General features: G+C 43.5%; 1 protein-coding gene across 4 annotated transcripts in view; it reads right to left on the minus strand.

Annotated features, from left to right (window-relative positions):
* Positions 1–24,618, minus strand: part of ZCCHC7 (zinc finger CCHC-type containing 7) — a 115,323-nt gene that overhangs the window by 29,259 nt on the left and 61,446 nt on the right. For all 4 annotated transcript variants that reach the window (XM_054185598.1, XM_054185601.1, XM_054185600.1 and 1 more), the window contains 3 exons: positions 7,430–7,473; positions 6,139–6,264; positions 5,091–5,261 (listed from right to left, as the gene is read on the minus strand). In XM_054185598.1, the coding sequence (XP_054041573.1) occupies positions 5,091–5,261; positions 6,139–6,264; positions 7,430–7,473 (341 nt within the window). The remainder of the gene's footprint in view (positions 1–5,090; positions 5,262–6,138; positions 6,265–7,429; positions 7,474–24,618) is intronic.

Raw genomic sequence — 24,618 nt, forward strand, 5'->3', positions numbered from 1 at the left:
TCTCTAACCATAGCCGTACATGATGCCTCATGGAGCAAGCACACATCCCTTCCCCAACACTCCTCCACACCCAGCTGTTTTAAGCTCAATGACTGTGCAAGCTGGATGAAGTTTCTGTGTGTTAGGTAAATTTACATGGCTTTGTCTTCCATGAACTGGTCCCAACTCCTTCGGAACCAGAGCAACCTCCTGCATCCCTCCGTAAGGAGTCTCACAGATCTGCTGCCTATTGCATGAGAAGTCACCTCCTTCTGTGTCTCCTCAACCTATCTCCCTACTGCCTTTGTCAGATGCCCACTATTTCTTGTACTGGAAGAAATGATGAAGAACTGATCACTAAGCACTGTCTGCCATCATGGATGATTTTGAAGCTCTTTACAGATGCTTCCCTCTCTCATCTCTCTTCTGGGCTGAAGAGCTGTAGCTGTGCTGAAGGACACAGAAGAGACCAAAGTTGCACCTAGGTGTCCATTGCTTTCCTGCTGACTCCTAATGTTTCATCTGCTTTTTTTCCACAGCTTTTGAATGCTGAACTGATTTTTTGGGGGATCATATCTCATAAGCCTAAAATTTGAGTCCTGAATGGTAATGGTAAGCTCAGAGCCCACCAATCCACATACAAAGATGGGATTATTTTTCCCTGGGTAATTTACTTTACACTTATTGCCACCCAAGTTCATCTGCCATTTTATTGTGCTCTCCCTCCGATTCTTACGGTCCTTGGGCAGTTCTTCACAGTTGGCTCACAGCACCGACACTCTAAATAATTCAGTCTTCTCAGCAAATCTTGTCGCCCTATTGTTAACCCTTTTCCATGTCACACTAGCATATCCTACCTTTATCCTCTTATTCCATGCCTGTTTAGTTTCCTTAAAAGCTTTTGGTCAGGAACTTTGTCAAATGCCTTTTGGAAATCGTAGACTATGTCAACTGGATCATGTTTACACACATGCTTGTCGACCTTCTCTTTTGAAGAACTCCAGAGATTTCTGAGAAGTGGGATTTCCTTTACAAAAGCGATCTTGAATCCTCCCATGTATATCATATTTATATATCTATTCCAACATGCCGCTGCTATTGCATTTTCTGGTAACTTGCTTGGTGTGCACATCAGGCTGGCAGGTCTGGTTGCCCAGCTCTCCCTGGGACCCGTTTAGAGAATTGTCATTGTATTTGCCACTCAGTTACCAATCAGACACAACGCAAAAGATAACAAACTGCCGTCACAGACGTGGCCATTTCACCTTCCAGCCCCTCTACAGCTTTGGGTAATCGTTGTCCAGTTCTGGTAATGAATTAGTATTCATAGGTTAGTAGTAACCCTAACATTCTCTTCCATTTCAGAGAGATTCTCTGATGATTCCCTCCACAAAGTAAGATTTCAGTGTGGGAATGTCCCCGGTTTCTTCCACTATGAACGCTAGGTGCCAAAAAAATATTTTTAAGTTGTTAGCGATGGCCTTATCTTGGCTGAACGTTCCTTTCATACCTTGATCATCATCATGTCTTGTTGGCCTTACGTGCTTCTTGCTCTGATGTGAAGAAAGATTTACTGTTGGTTTTGATTCCTTTGCAAAGTGCCCCTTAAACTCTTTTTTACCCTCAATTCTGCACTTTCACGTTTAATCCGCCAGAGTTTACGATCCTTTCTGTTTTCTTCATTTGCATACAGACACCAGGTTTTGAAAGGATACCCTCTCGCTTTTTGTAACTTCTCTGACCCTGCTGCGCAGCCTCACCACCTCCCTTTCGCTCTCTGCAGTTCTGCTGTCCCGTCTTTCTTTCCAAGGACAGGGCAGAGGAGACCCTGCTCTTACGCTCCAGCACTCACTGCACAAGTATCCACATGCCTGTCATGCAGAAGTGCAGGAGAACTGCCTGAAAGTTTCAAAGACAACCCTTTCTGATTTAAAGTGGACCTAAATGAGCAGAAAAAATACATGTTGTGATGTTCCTGATAATCTACACAACTTAGGTAGGAGTTAAATTGTGGGATGACAGAGGACTTCTATGATTCTATGACTCATAATTCTTTACAGAAAATGAAATTACTTTATGAGAACTAGCTTCATAAAATGTGTGAAAAGAAAATTGCTTTATGAGAACTGCCTTCATAAAATGTGTAAAATAGAAAAGGTGGCAAGAGACGCAAAGAAAAGATACTTAAGATTACAGCTCTAACTGCTTACCAGAAAGGGGTGCAGAAACACGCTGTTCACGTTCTTTAAAGTAATGGTACTGTGCACACATCAGCTATAAGCGAAAGTACAGCTAGAAGAGGAAGATCGAATTTAAATTTTTAACATTCAAATATCAAAAGAAATACTAAGCTCCCAAATGTGCTGGGCTTCATTTGCATATCCCACAGATCATCGTCTGTGGTGAGCCTGTAACAGACTCTCAGTTCCCTTCCCTGACTCCTCGCGTTTGTGCCGTCCCCAGCAGGAGCAGAACGGACACACCAGCAGCGCGCTGCACAGACCTTCTCCCCAGAAGGCACACGAAGGGGAGTCTCTCCTGTCTGACTGCTAAAATATGGGGTCAAACACGGGAACACAGTTATTCCACGATTCTGCGATATGGGACTGAATGTAATGACAGAAGTTATGGCACACAAGCTTTACCGGGTAGAAGAGTTATTCAGATTAACTTCTGTATTCAGGGAAAGGGAGGGTAACGCCTTCTCAGGATCTTCCTCATTCTTTGACCAAATGGATGAAGCTAAGGTAGGGAGGACACATTTAGAAATAGATTCAAATATTTCAGAATTTCAAAAAAACCCAGCGTTTAGGGGAATCGAACAGGCTTATTTGGAAGACAAACATTTAAGCCATATCTTTAGATAGAAAATAAAGTAGGAATGTAAGCTGATGTTATCATAGATTGCCTTTTATCCTCACATTTTTGTGTTTAATTTGAGGGAAAAAGAAGTATAAAAGGTTGATTGCTATGTACAAGACTGAATTTCTGGGACATGTAAAACCATAATAATATTACACAAAGTTAAAAAAAAGATAAAACTATATTTAATCCACTTCAATTTTCATCTGTGTTTTATTTTAGTAGACCCTATCAAACTCAAAGGCCTTCAAACTACTTCTGTGTTCCTCTTTAGTCCTCACAGCATAACCGCCGCTGCTACCGACAAGCCACAGGGCGATTAAAGAAAGGACACATCAAGTCTTCTACCTGTATTCATGAAATATGAGGACAAATCTTCATGTTACAGTCATACCTGAACCTTCTACTAACCTGAATTGTGTCCTACTGCAAAGTCGTTACCTTTATCTAGTTTATATTTTTGAAATTCAATCCAGCACTATCTATGTATCTATATGAGAAGTACTTCCATTAAAGACTATCTGGGAAGGTCTTGGGAGACCAGGAAGGTTCTGGCATAAAGCCTCTCTCCATCTTTCTTATAGCTACTAACTGTCACTAGCAGTATTAACAGCTTTGGGCAGACTGTCAAGAGCAAACCAGTTTCTACTTGTTTCAAAATGCATTCAGAAGAATTGAAGAAATATTTTTAAGAAAGGAGATCATGCACTGAAGAGTGTGTTTCCATCATGGTACTGTTTAAATGATAGAAGATTTGAGAAAAAAGTCTCAGCCAAATGAAGTCCATGACCTTACCTCCCACCTAGTCTTTAGTGCCGAGAACACCCTGTATCGGGATGACCTTTAACACACCTCAGTACCCCTACAGTACTCGAACATTTTTAATACTTCCATACACTTTTGTGCCAAAGTTACTCATTCACTTATCCAACCAACTTTGAATACTCAGTAAAATCTAATATCAGAATGCATCTATTTTATGGGGCCTCCATCTCCCTGTAAAATAAATGGAAACCCGTCTCCCATTGTGCTGCTTAACCTGAAACAAGCAGCCAAGCATCTGGTGGGAAATAAACCGAACATTCAGTCTTTTAGAAGACGAAGGGAGCGCTTCCATATTCCCGTTGGACAGAACCATTTGTACTGTGAATACAGATGCAGGCTTGCTAACACCTCTGCAAGGCCGTTTTGTTAGGTACAGTATGGAGATAATTATTTCCACTAAATACTTTCTTTTCTACAGTGTTCATGACACAGAGGCAGCGTAACATAATATGAATGAGGAATCCGAGTGATTGGCAACAGGACCGGAGTGTCCACCCAACCTGTAGAGCTACGCTGGTGTAAGTAGAGACAGTTGGGTTTTGAACGACAGTAGTGAAGATAGAAAACATCAGTGTGGTTCTCCTGGGATTAAGACAACACATCAGTATGTTCCAGACATTAACTGTTTCTATCAATATTTTTCTCTTAACAATAAACAATTTTGCAACTGTTCGACTACTTTACAAACTCTCTCATAGTACGTATGTGATGGGCCTGTCCATAGGGATACAGAAGTAGAGAGACAACTAATTCCATCATTATCTTTCTTCTTGCATGTTCATAAATAATAGAGGACTCCACTGAAAAGCAGGCAGAAACTAAGCTAAGGCACGTGAATGTGACTGCAGACCTGCTTCCTTATGAGCTAATGTCAGCTAAAATTTTTATTCACCTATACTTCAATAAGAAATAAAATGTATCATTTCCATTTTGTTCCTAAAGTACATTTGCAATGTAAAATGTAGCACGGTTATCAATGCCTCTCAAAACCATTTAGACATTAGTTTAAATTTTTGATAATATTTTCATTGATAAATATGTGATCATAGTGAAAAAAACACATATCTGGAACTCTTGGAACATCACAGTTATTTTTTACCTCTTGCTGGCATGCTTGCAACATACCACGTCTGCTAATTTCAGCCTCTGTACGCGTTCAGTTCAACACAAATGAGGATGTTTTCACCACCCTAACTAAACTGGACAAAAATAAACTAAAGAGTGAGTGTTTACAATGCTCCAGTTCCAACCACTCTTCATGAAAACTGTGATACTGATAATGACTGACAACAATATTTTCATATGCTTATGCAAATACGCAACATATAAAATTAAAGAAAATGTTAAAAGACTGTGTTGTAAACTCAGGTCTGACAGATACAAAACCGGTAATGACTGAGCTCTTTGCCACGGGCAATACTCACATCAGCATAATGCCCCTTCATGTCGCAGCGATTGCAGTGTTTATTCCAATAGGCTCTCTCGAGGCATTCCCTGAAATAGTGGCCAGGCAAACAGCAGTTCAAACAAAAACGTGCTGGGCAACTGTTTTGTAGATGGCCTCTTCCTGCACACAGGCAGCAAGGGGGAACTTTCTGTGGAGAAATAAGAAAGGAATTATGTCAAGTGAGAATGTTTCAAAAGAGTACAGAAAAGAAAAAACACAAAAGATGAAATGAAGTGACCCCAAATAAATGTCTACTGCTTACTAGGAATTGCAGAGATTATAAACACAATAAAAGCAATGACCTCCACAAAACAGACAGCTAATTTTATATAGTAAAGTGGTGCGTTGACCCTGGCTGGACACCAGGTGCCCACCCATCCGCTCTATTACTCCCCTCCTTAACAGGACGGGGATGGGAAAAATGGGGAGAAAATAAGACAGAAAAAACTCATGGGTCAAGATAAAAGTAGTTTAGTAAAGCAAAAGCTAAGGCCACATGTGGAAGCAAAGGAAAACAAAACATTGATTCTCTCTTCCCCAGCAGCAGACGATGCCCAGCCAGTTCCCGGGAGGCAGGGCTTCAGCGGGTGTAGCGGTTGCTCCGGAAGACAAACGTTGTAGTAATGATTGCCGCCCTTACCCCCTGCTCCTTTCTCTTAGTTTTTCTGGCTGAGCAGACGCCATACGACAAGGAATATCCCTTTGGGCAGCTTGGGTGAGCTGCCCCGGCTGTGTCTCTTCCCAGGATCTTGCCCGCTGGGGCCTGCGGGTGAGGGGGATGTTGGGCAGCAGCCACAACTCTGGGGTGTCACCAACACCTTTCTAGCTGCCAGCGCTGTGGGGACAATCAACTCCATCTCAGCCAGACCCACTACAAGTAAATTGATCTTGTGCAAGCTGTCCTTCTACCTGCAACAACCTTTCCATGCAATAATAAACCACGGATGCAATGCTTTTAATGGCAAGCACAAGAGAGTACTAGAAACAACAGCTGCAGCTACCAGTAATTTAAGTGTTGCATTTACCTTTGGAGTAGGACAGTTCTTGGACAAATGACCTCGTCTACTGCAGTTTTTACAGGTCACATTTTTATCAGCTGTGTAGTACCGCATACCGCTATGCCTCACACTTGCGTAGTTGGAGATCTGTGCCTGGGGAGACAAGAAGAGAAAAATGTATTTATCATTTGGGATTCTGTGGTTTAGTGTTTGTTAGAACCGGAAATTTGAAAAGGTCACTGCTGGTAGTGTTCAGTTAAAAATCTAACTTTTTACAAGTACAATTTACACATCCTGATTTGTGCTGGATCATTCTGTTATGGAGAAACCTGCATTGTCTACAAGACGAGTATTGCCTTGTTCAAATTTTCACTTCGGGTCATTTTTTTTTTGCTGTTTAAAATTGCAGTTATGAAGTTTTGCTTTCCCTTGATGAGTCAAGACACTTTTACTCACTATGCTATTTCATGATGAACTGGAATTTTTCCCAGAATACAAATATAACTAGCATTAATTGCAAATGCAAGTTACACATTCCCTTGCACACATTAAGCCAACCTTCTTGGACAACATACAATGCTATAGAAGTCTAGACCAAATCTGCAATTTGCAATTGTAAAGAAAGATTTAAAAAGGAAAAGGAAGAAAAAAGAGAAGCTGGAAACAACTCTTTCTCTCCCAGTGACCTCACATATACTTTCTGTGTAGGCAGACCAAATTGAAAATCCTGTCTTCAACTTTTTAAAAAACAAAATAAAATTCTGGACAAGTGAACGGAAGAGTTACAAAAATACCACTTCTCTTAAGGGAAAGAGTTTGTTCATGTCACCTGATTATGTAAACTTTACTGAACCATGGCAGGAGAAATTGAAGGAGTCGGACCTCACAGCTGAAGCTCCTCCTGGACGCCACAGCACCTTGCCCAAGTGCCCCAGGTTACAGCCCAACCACACCAACTCCCGAGCCGAGTCCAGACTCTGGAGCCAACCACACACCAACGGCTTGTGGTGCCGCCAGTGGGAACGGGACGTAGCTGCCACAGAACAATTACTGGGACAGAAGAGGCAAGTTCCTCCTCGCGGGGTCTGTGGAGGAGCTCTGGCTGCTGGCAACCTCTTCCCGCTCCGCTCGTCTGCCCGCCCAACAATGAACCTCGTCCTACGGCACGAGAGCTCAGCCTTCGCCTGCCTCTGGGAGGATGCTGCTGAGGATGCCACCCAAAAACTACAGATCGATTTTTCAATCCCATTTATCTTGCTCTGCTTGTTGATAAACATAAAAATAAAGAATTATGGAACAATTTGGTTGTTTGTGTTACCTCTAAGTCTTTATTACAGATGGACCAGTCCACACCAACTTCTCCTGAAAAACAGAAATAAAATTAATTATATTTAATTTATTTTAATATTTTTCTATAATATATTCAACAATATGATTACTGCACTTATTGAAACTGATAACAGACTTTGAATGCACCAAAGCGGAGAAACTAGTTCTATCTTCAGTAAAAGAAAACCATCAACCTGCTTGGCACCAAACTGGTTCACCTTGGAATCAGCCCACGTCCAACTATCGGGTGGACTTTATTTGACACCACCCTCTTGCTCTGCCCCCAGAGTATAAATTCAGGCGAGGATTTGATTTCTTCAGAGGCAGGGACTCCAAAGCCTCCAGTCCCGGCCATTTGAATAATCTCTGCCTGCACTCGCAGGGATGCCCAGCTCAAGTCCAGAGGTTGCCAGAGTGGGAGCACATGGAACAGGTCGCTAACGCACAACATAAAATACACTTTTCCTCCTTACGATTTCGCAAAATCTGTGTCTTCAGCACTGCTTTCTGACTGATGCATGCCAAAATGACTTTATGCACAACCACAGCAACTAAGACTGTAAGCTAAGTAACAGGGTTTGGTAATGTGCAATAAATCAGGATGACACACTAAATTATCAACTGTCACACCATAACCTTCTCACACACAGCCTTTGGACTGGCAGAAGTAAAAAGAAAACATCAAAAAGGAAATAAAAGGCAATAAGCTAAAAGAATAGGGATGCAGTTACAGCTGTTTAAAAATTCTGCATGTCAACAGTGTTTACTTCTCTCCCTGTGCAAAGACAGCTGCACCACCACGGCATCTTTTTCATCATTAAGGGAGGATTCATGTCAACAGAGGTGTTCACCTTACCTATGCTTTTACAGTAACCATTACAACTTGTGCGTAAATTAATCCTGTATGTTTGCAGACTTTTTAATGCAAAGTGCTTCATCCCGCTCCCAGTCCAAACCCAAAGCATCTACGTGTGTTATTAACACAAATCACAACATCAAGATTCACAAACAGTAAAAAAAAACAATAAAAATTTATCCAACTGATTTTGATTGTACTATTCATTTCCAACAAAAGGCAGATGACTAGAAATTAAAATTATACCAATCTGTAATATCATGCCGAACCCTTCATTTACTGAAAAAGTCAATAATTTCAGCTGAAGTGTGTAATGCAATATCTGGTACAAGGTATGTCACTCAAACATACAAAGGGCGCTTCAGAGCATAATACCTGCTTGCTGCTGCTCTTCATCCAAAAGTCGGGGTGATTACTATCTGCTCCAATCTCAACGGCACTCTGAAATATTTTTATTTTCAGCACTCACTAATGCCAGCGATGCTAATGACCATCACAGGACATCAGTAATGAATTAGCTGGCCCATTTGCGAAGGGATTTGAGTCATGTGTCGCACCCAAGCCGTGGTTCTGGCACAGCCAGAGCTCAAACGCAAGTACCCACCGGATCCTTCACCCTGGGATCCTCCAGACACGAAGCGACCACCACCACCCCACGGGAACAGGAGGGACCGCGCTGCCTCAGCTCCTCGCTGGAAGCGAGTCCTGGGTATGCCCAGGGGAAAATCAGGCCCTTTGGTGTCTAGCAGTTAAAAGCAAAGAAACGCACTGACATATTTGAGTGCATTATTTATTACTTGGAACCCTGTTAAGGAAATTCATTCATAAAGAAAAAAGATATTTGTAATTCAAAACTCTGCTCTGGCAATCAGTACCGAGCGCCGTGTTTCATAGAAAAGCTCATGCAGAATGGCTGACAGGCTACAGATCAAAATAACCGGCAAATTAACTCCTGTTAATCATCAGGCATGTCCTTCCTGAGGACAAACCAACTAAGTTTCTCTTCTTCACTGTCAAAATCCCCCGCTTCAAGGGGAAAACCATGATACAATGATTCAGATATTCCTAATACTAGAAACTAAAACTGCTCAAAGTAGAAAATAAATACAAGAGCTTTAATGCTGACTGAAATAATACAACAAAATCTCTCATTATTAAATCCGTTTGGTGACCTAAAAGTTAAGTGTAATTCACAACACAATGTGTAAGGCTTTGTTTTTACTCACTATAAATTCTTCAGACTGAAGTACGCAGGAAGAGCTATGCTTCAGCAAACAACTTGAAATCTGGCTTTGGAGACACACAGGAAAATCTGCAACGATTTTTCTCATTGACCACAGCACTTTGCCTGGTGCTAAATCTTGAAATAAACCACAAAACTCTGCTCAGGTTGGCAAACACCTCCCCTGCCCCCTTTTTAGTTTGGTTATTTGGGCGAATGAGCTTGTCCGACGGGCACCTGCAGCCCCGGGTAGCTCGGGCTGCTCCGAGGGGCTTCCTGGCCACCCACCGCCCTGCCATCGGCTGCTGGAGGCTCCTCTGGAGCCACGGGCACTTCCCAAGGCCGGCCCGGGCACGGTCAAAAGCTTTCCACCCTCGTCTCAGACACACACCCCCCGAGGGTGAATTTCTGCCTTAAGGAAGCAGGCTATGAGAACTTCATCGTTACTCTTCACAGCACCTTAAGAAAAGAGACGTTAAAAAAACTTCAGATATTCTCTGTCAAGACTTCTCTCTGCTCCTGTGAAGAAGCTGCACGCACAAAACTTACATTACTGACAGGGTCCTGTGAGTTTTCACACTGTATTAATAAAATCCTCCCAGAACATCTTTCACAAATCCGTGCTTTTATTCTTTCTCATCTTCATTTGTTAAAAGCAATCTCCTTTTTAAGATTATGTTAATTTCTACTCTTCAGCTAAAAAAATACACCTGACTTTGCCATATGAACGTCATGTATTTATACTTTGAAAAAATTGTTTTGTCAAATTGCAGAAGAGGGAAGAAGAGAAGGGAAATCAGAAGCCAGAAAAAATGACAGACAGGATGCAAAATGTATACTGTTTAGATGAAAATGGAAGCTCTGCGCAAGGTTCTTCTTTTATAACGTGTTACACTTTGGCTGTCCCGTGCCCCTGTACAATAGGATGAATTGTAAGCAACAGCTTTGCTTTTATTTAAAGAAAAAATTTTGAAAGATCATTGAGATTCACACGTATCCCTCCACCAGCATGAAAATGTAAATTTCCAAGCAGCGCTCATGGAGAAGCCAGATTTAGGACCACTGTTCAATGTGCATTCAAGCCTTCCCTCTTTCATCCCAGAAAGGGAGAGGAGGGGAGGAGGGAGGACGAGGACCAGCAGTCAAAACCCGAAATTGCCCGGAGGAACAATCCGTTTCCACAGAACAAAAAACTGCCTTAGAATAAACAATAACCTGTTCAGAAGATTTCTTTATCGGTGGCACCAGCGGGACCCCGGCGGCCGAGCCGGGCACAGCCGGGCACCGATTCTGACCCAGCAAAAGTCGCACTTTTATTTCGCTCGTGGGAGCTGGGGAAACACGTCCCTGTCCTTTGTGCAAGTTCATCCCGCCCTGCGAAGGTTTGGTTTGTTACCCCATTTAACAGCAGAGAGAAGCTGCAGAGCCTGGACATTCAGCTTTGAAAATAAAACACTAAATTTTCTAAAAGGGCAAGGCAAGTGGTGCCCCTTCCCCAGTTGTATTTTGTTTAGTTTACTTTATGATCAGTTCACTGAAACAGGCTGCTTCAAGCTGTGACAATACGATACGTGGCCTGAAGGGCAAATATGTTTCAAAGCTGGGCTTTAAAAATTGGATTTTGACTGCTAATTAATATAGCACATTACAGAATAGAGAACCCTAATTACATTCTACTGTAAGACCTCTGTGGCAAGGATTGTTCCAGACATCTCTCTGAACAACATTTAGCGTGTCAGGACACAGCTTCCGGCTGCTATTGGAGCAACGAGTAAGATTTTAAAATGGTAAGTCTTGAACCCCTAAAGATGATCTAGATCTGTAAGAATTTCATGTTGTGACATTTTACATAGATCTGAAAATTCCTGTTTATGTTTGAACCAAAGTGATTCGAGTCTTACTGTAACGTAATTTGCTATAACGAGTGCCGTGTTTTTTGTGTTCAAGTAGCCCTCGTTCCAAAAAGCAAGGGATGGAAGTGTGAAGTGACAACAACCACGCAGCGTCCCAGAGCAGAAATCAAGACCCTCTCCCTACATCAGACCTTGCAGAGCACGGGAATGTGGGTTTCTGTGCACCAGGTCGCACTGCACATCCTCCTCTTCCAGGAAGGGGTGTTCGGGTACCCATAGATGTATGTGTACATGGCTGTGTGTATATACATGCACACACACGTATGTCACCAGAGGCGTCTGCAGTAGACGACGCCTGCTCTAATGCCCACCACGCCTGGCTGTGGCTGAAGGGGCGCGTGTTCTGCCCGACGCTGCCGCAGGCGCGCGCGGCTCCGGCACTGCGTGGGGGAGGGCGTGGGTCTGCGCCGCTGTCCCACCGCTCCTTCCACCGCCTGCGGGTCCCAGCCACGGCCCGGGGACCAGCGCGGACCCACCTCGCGCGTTCTGGGCTTCTCCATCTCCAGCTCCATCCCAGCACCCACGTCTCCCCACGCGGCAGCCACGGCGGAGTGAGCCCTCTGCCCATCACCCATCATTCGAATTAACCCCCACACAGGAGGAATGGCATCGACTGCGGTGTTTTTCTTAGACACTTTTAGGGATTCCTCAACTTTGCTTTGATGCGGAAAAGGTGATTTACTTAAAAACAATGGATTACATGTCAATATTTCTGTAAGGCAACTTTAAAAGAGATCCATAAACTCACACAGAGAAATCAGCGGGTGTAACCATTGATGGAAGCTCAATTTGAGAAATTTCCTCATAGGAAGGAAAGACCCTCCTGCCTCTCCCCTTGATATTGAAAATAAATAAATAATTTTTTTTTTAAAAAAATATATACGCACAGTAATATGTCTATTTTTTGCCAGTGAGAAAATACCAGTAATACTTTATTTTTAGCAACCTTTATCTGATCCAGCATCATGTTTTTGAAAAGCATCACAAAATTGGAAGGACGACAGTGAAAAAACAACAAAACTCAACCCATTTTGAAATGAATTAAAATGTAAGAAGTTGACTGAAGCATAGGCATTGTTGGCCAAAAGCATATCAGAGTTTAAAAAGAACAAAAACACACCTCAGAACAGTCCTGCATAAGTGGAAAAAAAACCCAAAAAACAACCAAGAGCTATTAAAGTAACTTTAAGCAAACTTAAGCAGCCATTACCCATGGGAGAAGAGTTAACCGTCACTGCCAGAGAAGAAAAGTCTGACGGTTGGGGGCTACGACATGGTACTTATAATCCCCAGGCAGCGTGTTCGGCGGGGGCCCGCGGCAGGGCCGGAGCTGCAGTTTTCCAGAAGACTCAAAGGTCACGAAGTTTTAACACATGTGAATTAGGAGTATTAAACCAAGCAGAGTTGTGCGCTTTTTATTTATGTACAGCAGACATCAAGAAATATGAAAATCACCCAGGTGTTAGCACACACTGCCTCTTCTTATCGAACATCAGGATCCCATATTGCTTTTCATCCACGTCTCTCCTTTCTGCGTAGCCAAACTGCTGCACAACTTCTCTAACAAAAAATCCTGCACATTCTTCCAAGTGTACGCCCGTTCACATCTACCTCAGCCCCGAGGACTCCTACAGCTGTGTATGGGCAGGATGTTTCACACACTAACTGAGAATAAAAATGTGCAGTGAATAAAGCAAAAGTCAAGTCTGTAAATCATATTATTGGGGAATATGTGTACTATAAAATTGCTAAAACGCACAGACACATGTTAAAACACAAATACGTAGTGTGCCTTTTCTATTATGCAAGTACGCATAATTTTCTGTGTGTTTTTTGTCTCATGCTATAAACACTGCTTCCTTTAGTCTTGACCACTGCTAGTAATGTTAATTCACAAAACTCAGTGGCTCATGATTTTCAAAGCTTAGCGCAACATTTGCAGAACAAAGTAGTTTTTTCTCTCTTTTTGGTGGGTACAAGTATGGGGACCACAGGAACAGTTAAATTCATGGCATGGTTGGTCTACCACACAGTCGGGGGAATTCTTTAAATAGAGCCTGTCACTCTCTTTGCCCATCAATGGGATTTCCTTCTCAAACTGCTGATTCGTTCAGGTACACAACAGAGGAAATTTCAGTTAACCTTTGTTTCACCCCGGGGAAAAATCTGTCTGAAAAGTATAAAATGAATAGATTAAAAAAAAAAAGGGAAAAAAAGAAAGAAAAGCTGCAGGGTTATTCTTCCTAGTGTTCACAGCAGTCAAAGTTAAACAGAGAAAAGGAGGCAAACATGAACATTTTATTCCCACCAGAGAATAAGGTATAATATATGATTTAGAAATTCCATTGTCTATACTGTGATTTCTAATTTAGAGAAGGAAAGACTGAACACACATCTATTGTTCTCATCGGGTGCATCAAGAATTCACTTTTTGACTATTTCCTATATGACTGAAAGAGGAATAATAGGTTAGTCTGAAGAGAAAGCTTTTTTAGCTATTTGATTAAGTTGTCTTAAATACCTTTTAGATTCCAGCAATCCTTGGTGAAGAAAAAAATAATAAATGCTAACTCAGAATTACATGTGAAAAAATGCACACGGACAGTCATAAAATAATGGGAAGTCTCAGGATAGATTACTGCCAAAAATGGCCTTAGACTGTTCTAAGTTACTAATTTAAAAAATATATTTTGAGATACAATTATAATTTCAAAGTAGGAATAATAATTTTCATTTTCTAGTGTCATTCATCTGACAACACAGCTGTAGTGTTCACTCCAGTGTGCAGCTGCATGTTGCTGTAACCCCCCTCATCCGACCTTTGCGGGCTCCGGCAGCACGGCCGAGGTCCGGCAACGGGAGATGGGAAGGTCTGCGCACCTTCAGCTCCACTGGAAGTGAGATTCTGAAAGTTCTGATGGGAGCAATAGAATGACAAAAATTGATTCTGTAGTACGGACTTCAGCAGCACTGAGACCATTTCTGCGTTTAAGTGATTGTTATTGCGCAGCACATTTTATCGGTGGCGACACAGAACTTCATCGGCGGAGGTCATAGGGGAAGCCCGATGCTTTGGCAGCTGTGTAACTATGCAGAGTCTTCATTTCCTAATCAGCCTCTGAAGAGCGGAATTTACTGTTGCTATCAATATTAGCTATTAGAGTCCGTAAGCCTAACCAATGCATACACTTTGTTTCGATGATTTGCACAGATTCCTTCATACAGTCGTCTAAAATGGTACGCAATTAACGGCTAAGCCCGGAGCCTGAAGAGTCCTATTCCTTCACTTCTCAAGTACCACTTAATGGAAAATCTACTGCTGTGTCTTGGGAATACATTTGGGCAACATATTGCATCTTTTTCCACCAATGCAGAATGAAGGGGATATAAATACAAAAGAGGAAACAAAGTCCATGGAGCCTTGTTCTACTGAGGCTTGTGGTGTCTGACCTGGCAAAGTCACTAGGCCTATAAGATGCCGCGTAACAGACGTGCCACCAACACTGTGTTTCTCCCCACAATGGAGAGGAATCCAGATTTAAAGCTTCCATATTTTAATGCTTCAACTGAATCACAAACCTAAAACATCAACCTTCAGCTGTGTCCTAGAAATATAGCATGGCTGTCTTGACGCTGCCACTAGGATGAAACGTGGAACTAAGAACACTGATGCAGATGAATATCTGAAACTTGTAAAGCTTAAATGGGGGCTCTTACTTGCCTCTACTTTTGCCATGAAATTCCAAAAATCTTGAACTCAGAACAAAAAAATCACATTTCAACACAGGCTGTCCGTCTTTGGATATGGGCTAGAATTTTGGTTCAACTTTTCTTCATGCTGATGACCTCTCCCCATGGGCAAAGGCAAGCTAAATCATCCCAGTTCTGATGATTCCTTCTCACCCTCAGGGTCAGACCAGGCTCCTGCATAGTGACATGGGAGAAGAACAGCTCTTGGAGCTCGGGAAGAACCACCATGGGGTGCCCGGGATGGGGCAGGCCCAGGGTGGCGACGCTGGAACTGCTCTGAAGGTGGCAGTTCTCACTGCTCTCGCGTTCTTTTCCTGGGAGCGTTCAAATGAACTCTGCAGTGACTGAAGTATCTCTAGAGAACAAAATACAGCAACAAATAGATAGCGTGGCTCCATTCTGATTTGGCACCTTTGCTGTCATCAACAAAAGCAATTTATAAATTAACACTACCACGCTTAGAACGTGGCTATAGCTTTTCAAGTTTTTTAAGTACTACGCATCCCATGGTACCTTCACAGGTGTGAAGGAGGAAAACTCTCTACACTTCTACAGACACAGCTGGAAACATGCACACCCTCGTACTAAGGGGTAGCACTACCCACAAGGTTGACAGGTATCAAAGTTAGCACAGAGCTTGATCAAATGTGATCAAGAGCTGCCTGAAATGACGCTGGAACAGAATGCGAGAGAGGCGTTCACACTGTGGTTACCTCCAGATAAAAGGAGTCCCAAAACGCCTGATGAAAACCAGGATGCAGGAGATTGCATTACCCTGAGAGCAGGACTAAAGTTTGAGCTAAAGCTGTTAGGGGGACCTGGAATGGGTGAAATCCTGTTGGATATATCCCTGTTCCTCTTTTCGATCTTCCTGAGGATTATAGCAAAGATGGAATAGGAAATATGTGCAAGAGGCTCCTGAAAAATATTCATGCTGAAAGGAATACTTCTACAGCTCAGGAATAGAAATTAACATCACTCCATGGATTTCCCATAGATCAAAAGGTCTATCCAAGGAAACCTCCCCATTTGCCAGGAGGAACACAAACAGCACCCTGGGCACTACGGTGCCCCTCCACATCCAGTCTTCTTCAAACTCGCACTTGCTGGGAACGGGAAGACATGAGACGTGATCCACCAACATGGAACTCTTAACAGCAAGGGGTAACGGCGCACTGATGCAGCTGAGGATGTGTGACAGCATGTAGTTATTTTATGGGAAGAAAAGTCAGGTGTGAACACTCTGCTCTAATTTTGGTCTTTCTGGGCTTTTATGACCTTATTATTACCACCCAGGCAGATTCTTCAGTCCGCATCTGAACGCAGCACCACAAACACCACAGGGAGAGGCCAGACGATCTCAACGCCTCCTTCATGGTTTATGAGCCACGGAGCCAGATCAGGATGGTGTGGTGGCTCTTCTGAGAGTCACTGTCATGGCAGATTGTTGTTTGTCCTGGCAAAGATGATACACTGCTCTCCATCAGCTGTGAAGCTCTGTAGACACCTCGAACATAAAAGCACCAAACAGCATTAACATGCTGTGGAGACCTTGGGATTCATCCTTCTTGAGAATGACCTTATGTTGGGCTCTGAGGGGCAGTGACTGAAATGCAGCAAAGAATTCAAAAGAACACACCACCTTCCTTTTCCATTTCAGTCTTCATTTTTGGCATGCTTTATTCCACACCACAAAGATATCCTTTTCTTGGGAGCAGAAAACAACTAGGATGGACAACTTCTCAACATCATTCTTCTCCTTGCAACAGAAAACATGGAGTTTTCCAGAAGCACACAATTTCCATGCTAGAGGCACAATCCTAAGGTGATGAAAAACGAAGCGGCCCTGATGAAGAACTACTAATTCTCACTGGCTAGAACAGTTTTGTCTCTGCAACACGGACGACCACAGCAGAAAAGATGTTACTGTCTTTCCTCCTTTTCCCAAAGAAAAGACAAAGTGGGGAAAGGGAAATGGGGTCTCTATTCATAATCAGCAAATAACAGTTCTCAATGAGATAATTCAATTTTTGCTTATTGAAAAATGATTCAGTGGTGCAAGGAAAAAAAAAATACTTTGAGGCCCCTGATTTCGCCTGTTTCCCATGTCCACCAGCGCAATGGGCTCGCCAGCGGGCGCAGGCACCCCAGGGCTGTGGAAGAGATTCCGCTGCAGGGCAGGAGAAAATACTTTCTTGTGCCATTAATAAATGAGATAAAATATATTTGACAAATAGTGTTTACTTAATCTTTTTATAATTTTTTTTTTACTTTTTATTTTGTGTATGGTTTATAATGTATGTAATATATTAGTGCACTGCATATATAATTTATAAATATATAAACATACATATGTTGTGTGGGGGAATGTGTGGTCAAAAATTTTTTACTGATATGGGTGAGTGATTAAAAATGTTTGGAAACCACCGCACTAGAGCATGGCTTTTACAAGTGGCCAGAGACTTACCAATGAAACAGACTGAAGTCAACTTTCTCTACAAAAACCTGTGATGGATCAAAAAATTGTGAGTCCTCACACTGCTTTTTTCCCAGATCCCGCGTTTAAAAGATCATGTACATTTAGTACACACACTATCTTTCATTCTTTCAGAAGAAAAGCCGGAGTCCTTTGACTCTGGAGGAGGATGCAGTGTAACCGCAATTGACACTTAAACGGCTGGGTCAAAAGCGCCTCACACAATACTAAAGAGGTATTTATTTACACTTTGAGTATTTGTCTCTGTGGTTTTTGGTTTCTTTTTGGTTTTCTTTTTTTTTTTTCTTTTTCTTCTCCTCCTTAAACAGATACCACAGCAACAGGAAAAACCTTCTCACTTCGACGAAAAACAACGCATATCTTAATTATGCTATTGTAATGAATGACGACTTTCTTCCAGATCTACTAAATTTGAGTTCTCTAACATGGCGAGTTTTTCAAAGGCCTGGTGCCCCTGCTGCGGCAGCCCTTCCCGCAGCTCGCAGGGGACGCTTCTTAGGAGGGATGTGCTCGGACCCTCCAGCTGGCGCGGGGAGACTGTCCCAACCCGTGGCCCCTCGGCCACCACCGCGCCAGCCGGGCCTGGGGGCTGCCGGCACCGCCACCGCTGGCACCGCCACTGCCGCCCCCGCGGCCGCACTGCTCTCCAGGCACCACACTCCCCCAGGAGGGCTGCCCCGCGTTTTTCATCCAGGAAGGCAAAGCGTGGTGTGTTCAACTGGCCCAGCGTCACTGGAGCCCGAAAGGTGGACACCGATTTGTTAAGAGCCCAAGGACTGTTTAAAGAATTTTGCTGGGATTTACTGCAAAACTCCGAGACCAAAAAGAAAGGCATCTGGTTTGAACTCGTGCATCGCTGGTAACGCTGGATGCGTGTCAGAGGAAAAGTCAGCCCTGTTTCGCTGAACTGCAATTAGACAATAGCAATACTGATGCTCTGAACGCACTGCTAACCAAGTTTCAATAACCAACAAGCATTAAACTAGAACCATAGTGCTTTTAGGCACAGTTAATGCACCCTCTGCTATACTGCTACTTAGAGAGAAATTAAGTATAAATATAGTTTGTGCTGGATGTGCTTACTGCCCCAATAACTGTACTGCAACCACTCGTCACTCCAGTTCAGAAGTCCTGCTCTATAAAAAATCATTGAAAAAAATTGCAAGTTGTCCATTCGGATAAATAACGGCGCGTGAATAAACGTGAGATCAAGGACGAAGTGCCCGAATGGTTAAGAACTGTATTAACTCTGGTGGATGCTGCTCAAGTATTTTCACAGCCTGTGTTCATGTGCTCAAGACAGAAAACACGGGGACATGCGGAGCTCACAAGCCTACATTTGATTTTAAGCATTTACATTTTAAGAGTTTAACAAGCATTCGCTGAAAGTGAACGAGTCAACAGAAGTACTGAATAGCTAAGGTGCATATAATTATCTTTAAAACAGCACTGTAAGGTATTTAATAGCACTTTTTCCTGACATAAACAGAACTGGAAGGTCTACTATACACCAACTCTTCTATCTGAATTTCAGTACTGCAGCTCTCAACTTTTTGCTGTTCCTGTAGGAAACTGTTATGCATTTCATATTTATAATTTTTAAAAATTTATTTTATAATGTTTTGTTGGAGTAAAGCATTTTTTTTGTTTCAATGTTGATTTTTAAACACTAATATTCTTTAAAATATGCAGATATTTAATTCAGCTCAATAACTTCATGTGTGGGACTGAAACATTTGTATTAATCCGAGAAAGCTAAAACATACTGAAGTTGTGATTTAAGTCATTCTTTTCTGATAAAGACTGAATAATCTACTCAGTTTAGCCTACATACCTCAGGTGAAAGTCCCTTACTCCGCTCACTGTGGTAGAGTTACGATTCTACTGTGTGAATTTACTGAATATACTTTCCATATTGCAGGTCAGAGTAATAATTTCTGGAATCTTTGATTCAGGTTTTCCCCCTTCGTCTGGACAACAGCACGGGGTATCTGAATCGAGGATTAAAGGGCCAGTTGCAAAGCGAAATCTGCTTCTACCCAGCAACCCCCAGAAAAAAACAGCTAGTCCTACTGCTGAAAAAAATTATCAATGCCTCATTTAAAATGTGCAACCAAGCAAATTTCCTGAGCAGCGTGGTAGCTCGTCACTTCTTTAAAAACAAATAATACAGACGCTCCCTCTAACTCCCACCTTTTTTTCACTAGGCTGTAAGCACAGAGGAAGGAGACAAGAAAGGTAATAGAACGTCACATTGGATGCTCCGAGCCCTTCACCGGGGCACAGGCCTTGCAGCAGGCAGTGGAGCCACCACCATCTCGCAAAGATCGACCCCTTTTCTAATAGCCTTGAGGCTCTGGGGAGTGGAAACACAAGGCCAACGTTACAGGAGATACTCATGAATGGAGATGGCAACATTTAAGACACAACTTTAGAAAAGGCCAAGTAGACTTTAGAGGAGAAGACAGAAGACGCCTCACGTCCACCCTCCTGTCTTTGGCTGGTCATTAAGCATGGACCAGCACGTGCTGGGCACGGCACCAGTGCCCGTTCTGGTGTTTGCAGGGGCTCTCCAAAGACACAGAGCAGTCCTGTCCTACTTGTCCTGTCCTACCTGTCTTCCTCGCAGTGGAACAGCATCCATTCCAGGCGGGTTTCATGTGGCATGGGTCCATCAGACCCTGTACTGCCAAAAGCCCGCAGCACAGGCAGGGTTTGTTGGCGGCACTGTTCGTTTTGGTACTGGATCAGGCCCCAGACATCTTCACCTGAGCCTAAAATAAACCATGGCTGGTGAAGGTGTTTCTTCTGGAGCCCCCCAGAGCGGGGGTTGTGGTTAGCACCAACAGCAGCCGTGAGGACCCACACGTCAGCGCGTCACGGACAGAAAGGCCCCGGCACAAGCGGTGCCATGCAGCCCCACGCACCACCAGCACAAGCTGGCACTAAAGCCGTTGTACTCGTGTCCATTCTGACGGCTGCAAGCTGCCACATGGTTTGGCTTCCATGACGAGTGCGCGTGGTTTAGAAAAAATAATCCAAATCTACATCATCAACTGAAAACCAGACTTACAATATTCTTCCCATATACTCAACTCCTGGGACGAAGGCAAGACCAGTGGCAGGAAACTAGGAAAACGTTACCACTTCTGTGCGGCAGTTTGTGCCTCTGCTAAGAACGACCTCAAATAACTTTACCTCAAGTCCTTGACACATTAGCAATAAAGAAACACCGGGATGGTAGAGCTCGCCCCTCCTTTTACTGTAAGTCAGTGATTCAGAAGATCCTCTATGACTGAACTCAGACATATATTTTGCATCTACTTGCACGAGTTTGAAAATCCTGTATTAATTTTCAAGAAAATGTGAAGACAGTCTATTTGAAATGCATTATTTGCACGTTTGCTTTAGTTTACTCCTATGTTCACATGAAATCAATAGCTCGACGCAATAGGAAAAATGTGATCGAGTTATTTTAATTTTTTTTAGCAGAAGTATAATGGGAAGATAATCTGAAATTTGTTACCCAGTAAAACTCTTCAAATGATTTTAAAAACTGAAAATACCGTACGAAAGTAGAAACCCACCTACGCAACACAAATGCATCCAAGTAAACAAACTATCTAAGCAAAACAGATTACATCAGTCACCAGCAACATTCAAAACGTAAGGCAATGCGTGGGCCAGCTACCTACGATGAATCTGAGAAGGGAACGCACAGCTCGCCTCCCTCTCTTGGAAATATAAAGAATGACAAATTAACTGGTCGCTTGAGAAGAACATATCTAAGGAGTTGTAGAAACACTCGTTTCTTTTTTTGCCATTCTCTCCGATGACATGCTCTTTGAATTACATATCTGCCTCCAGCCTTCATTATTTCTATGTTTCATTATAATGAAGATTATAGTTTGACTTCCGAGGCTGCTCGCCATTATAAATCCTGTAGAACCTTCCTTTCCGTGCAATCTTACAGTGCCATATTGAAAACAACACACAATTCTTCCACATATATTTTTTAACCGAAACACCACCCTCCGCCACCACATAAAAAACCAAGTAGTGTAGAGAAACAGGGGCCCAAGAAGCCCCAACAGATGCCACCACTGTTACTGATTTCAGAGGGAATGCTTAGATTGCAGTATCACCGTGACCTGCAGCACGTCACCTGCTGCAATCACCTCCTGCAGTAAACAAACAAGTATAAAACACAAGTTGCTTAATCACAGGCAATATTTGCGCTCTTAAAAATGTACGAAAGTGCGGAAATATCAAAAATGGCTAATTTTTCACTCAAAAATCCAAATATTTTACGGAGTGCACATGAAACTTTTATTCAAATTCCCCTTAATTTTGAGTTGTACAGTCACTTGCGGGAGGGCTCCCTGCACGACTGACGCCGCATAGACGTCACTGCTAGGACACTTCTCCGTGACATCGCAGAGGACTCTGCTCTCAAGGAGAATAACTATGAGAAAACGCAAATAATGAAGCAAAGGCTGGACTGTGACCTCCTATTCCTGCCCCTGTCATTTCTCTGGCAAAACAGAGGAGCCCCAGCACTGTCCGACAGCGGGAGACGCTCTGGGTGTGCGGGTGCTGCCTGGTGGCACATCTGGCTCTGCGGCAAAGATGGGTGCACACCTGTCCCTGTGCTGAACATCTGGCTCTGCACCCAACAGCGGGTGGCACAGCTGGCTCTGCACTGAACACTCGGGTGCACATCTGGCTCTGCGGCAAAGATGGGTGCACAGCTGTCTCTGCGCTGAACATCTGGCTCTGCGCCCAACGCCGGGCAGCACAGCTGGCGCTGTGCCAATGACGTGTGCACAGCTGGCTCTGTGCCAAACAATGGGGTGCGCAGCTGGGTCTGCGCCCAACGCTGTGGGGCACAGCTGGCTCTCCGCCCATCACCGGGCAGCACAGCTGGCTCTGAACTGCACAGCTGGCTCTGCACCCAATGCCGGGCAGCACATCTGTCTCTGCACCCAACGACAGGGGCACAGCTGGCTCTGTGCTGACCAGCTGGCTCTGGCTGGTTCTGTGCCTGCTCCAGACCCGTCCCAGGGCACCACCTCCTGCCCAGGCGGCACCAGGGCAGACCCCCGGAGCCACGGCGCTGGCTGGGCAGCACTTTGCCCCCCGTCCACACCGGCAGAGCGCAGCTCCAGCCAGGGCCGGCACCCTGGGATCTGTCTGCACGGGCACCGCTTGCTGTGGGCACGCTGGATGGGTGCCTCCCTAGGCACCCCTTAATTTTCTGGGCTGATATCTTCACACTTTTGCTCAAGGCTCACGCTCATATTTGCACTTTCACATGGTGTTTCACAGGAGACTCAAAGCACAGTTATCATCCTGAGCATCTATGGCTTCAACAAAATTCTAGTTCCTGTTTCAAAAAAAAAGCAGCATTGCACTATTTTGTCAGGAACACATTCTACCTGCTGCAGTATACAATTTGTTTAGACCAAAGAAGGTACTGTAGAAATCCCCCTGGGTTATTTTGGGCATAGTTTCCAAAGCTTTCGCACATGCCTGCAGGCCTTATTCGTGTTGAATAATACAATCTCCTTTTTTTCTTATTTTTTTTAATTCAGCTATTCTTGCACTCAGACAAATTTTAAAAAATTAAGTTTCTGTAAACACAGCGTTATCTTAATAAGTTCAAACATTATTAGACTATTCCCCAGGGGAAGAAAAGCAATATGTTCTAAAGCAAGTGGCTGTACATTCTGCAGAAGGTGGCTATTCTGAAATTAAGAAATGCAAATGATTCTACAGTTTATGTGCCTCAAAGTAAAAATAATGATATTAAATTTCAAAAAGGTAGCATAAGATATTGCTGCTTACGCAGGAGCATGAGGATGCCAAGGGACCCAGAGCGATCCTCGGTCTAAGGTTTTCAATGGCACAGACTAGTGATCACAGGATGCTGGTGATACTCCTCAGTTACCCCTGGCAACCCTCCTCAACTGTAACGATGCTGCCCTACAATAGCTTTCACTGGGCAGCTTTCTCTTCACTTAGCTGAATGCTTTGGGACCATCTGCGTCGGAAAGCATAAAAGGCCAGCCTGCCTGTGGGCCCGTCACTCTGAACACCACCTCTCTGACCCCGATTAAATACAACTTTCAATCCCTTTTGTCCTCCCTGTTGACTTCTCCTATTAAGGGAGCCCTTTGACAAAGAAAGCGGAAGAGTGGACTAAGTGCCCCCAAGAAAGGTGATGTCTGATACTGCTCAACACAAGGATTAGCAAGCCAATACATAACAAAAGCAAGTTTGGGGGAGGGGTGAAGAGGAAAAGAAAAAAATGGTTTTAGTCAGGTCTTTGACTAATTCAGTAGGTACACAGTTCAACAAATAGCTATACAAGAGGCCTGCTCCGAAAGAAACAACTACTGGAGAACAATAATTTGAGGAGATATATCATTTGCTACCTATGGTTTTTTAAACTGAATTTTGTGGAGAGGAAAGGCACCTAGAATACTTGAGAATTTACTGTAAAGACAGACTGCTTCCTACAGAAGGGTCTTATAAAATACCTAAACTTCTGTCACTCAGCTAACTTTAAAGGCAGTAGGCCACAAAAACATGAATGACAAGAACAACATTGGCCAGAGAAAACCTAAATTATTTGCCACGTGAGAGGTGATCGTTTCCAAAGGCATACACTGAGAAACTCTCTGCTTTTCTGGAACGTGCAGAGCGTCTTTGCCAAAAAGAACAAACAGTTTTAACTTGATAAATTTTTGGCTCAAGAAGCCTTCCAGTAGCAATGGGGTACCTGAGCCAGGAACAGATGGTGAGCAGCAGGGAGTGTCCAGGTGGCTCCAGGAGTGCAGCGGCACTGGGAGCAGGAGCAGGGGGAAGAGCAGGGTGCCAAGGACCCCCACCACCATGCCGACCCTCAGCAGGAGACACCAGCTGCATGGCCAGCACT

This window comes from Rissa tridactyla, chromosome Z, assembly GCF_028500815.1.
Source record: "Rissa tridactyla isolate bRisTri1 chromosome Z, bRisTri1.patW.cur.20221130, whole genome shotgun sequence".
Taxonomy (NCBI): Eukaryota; Metazoa; Chordata; class Aves; order Charadriiformes; family Laridae; genus Rissa; species Rissa tridactyla.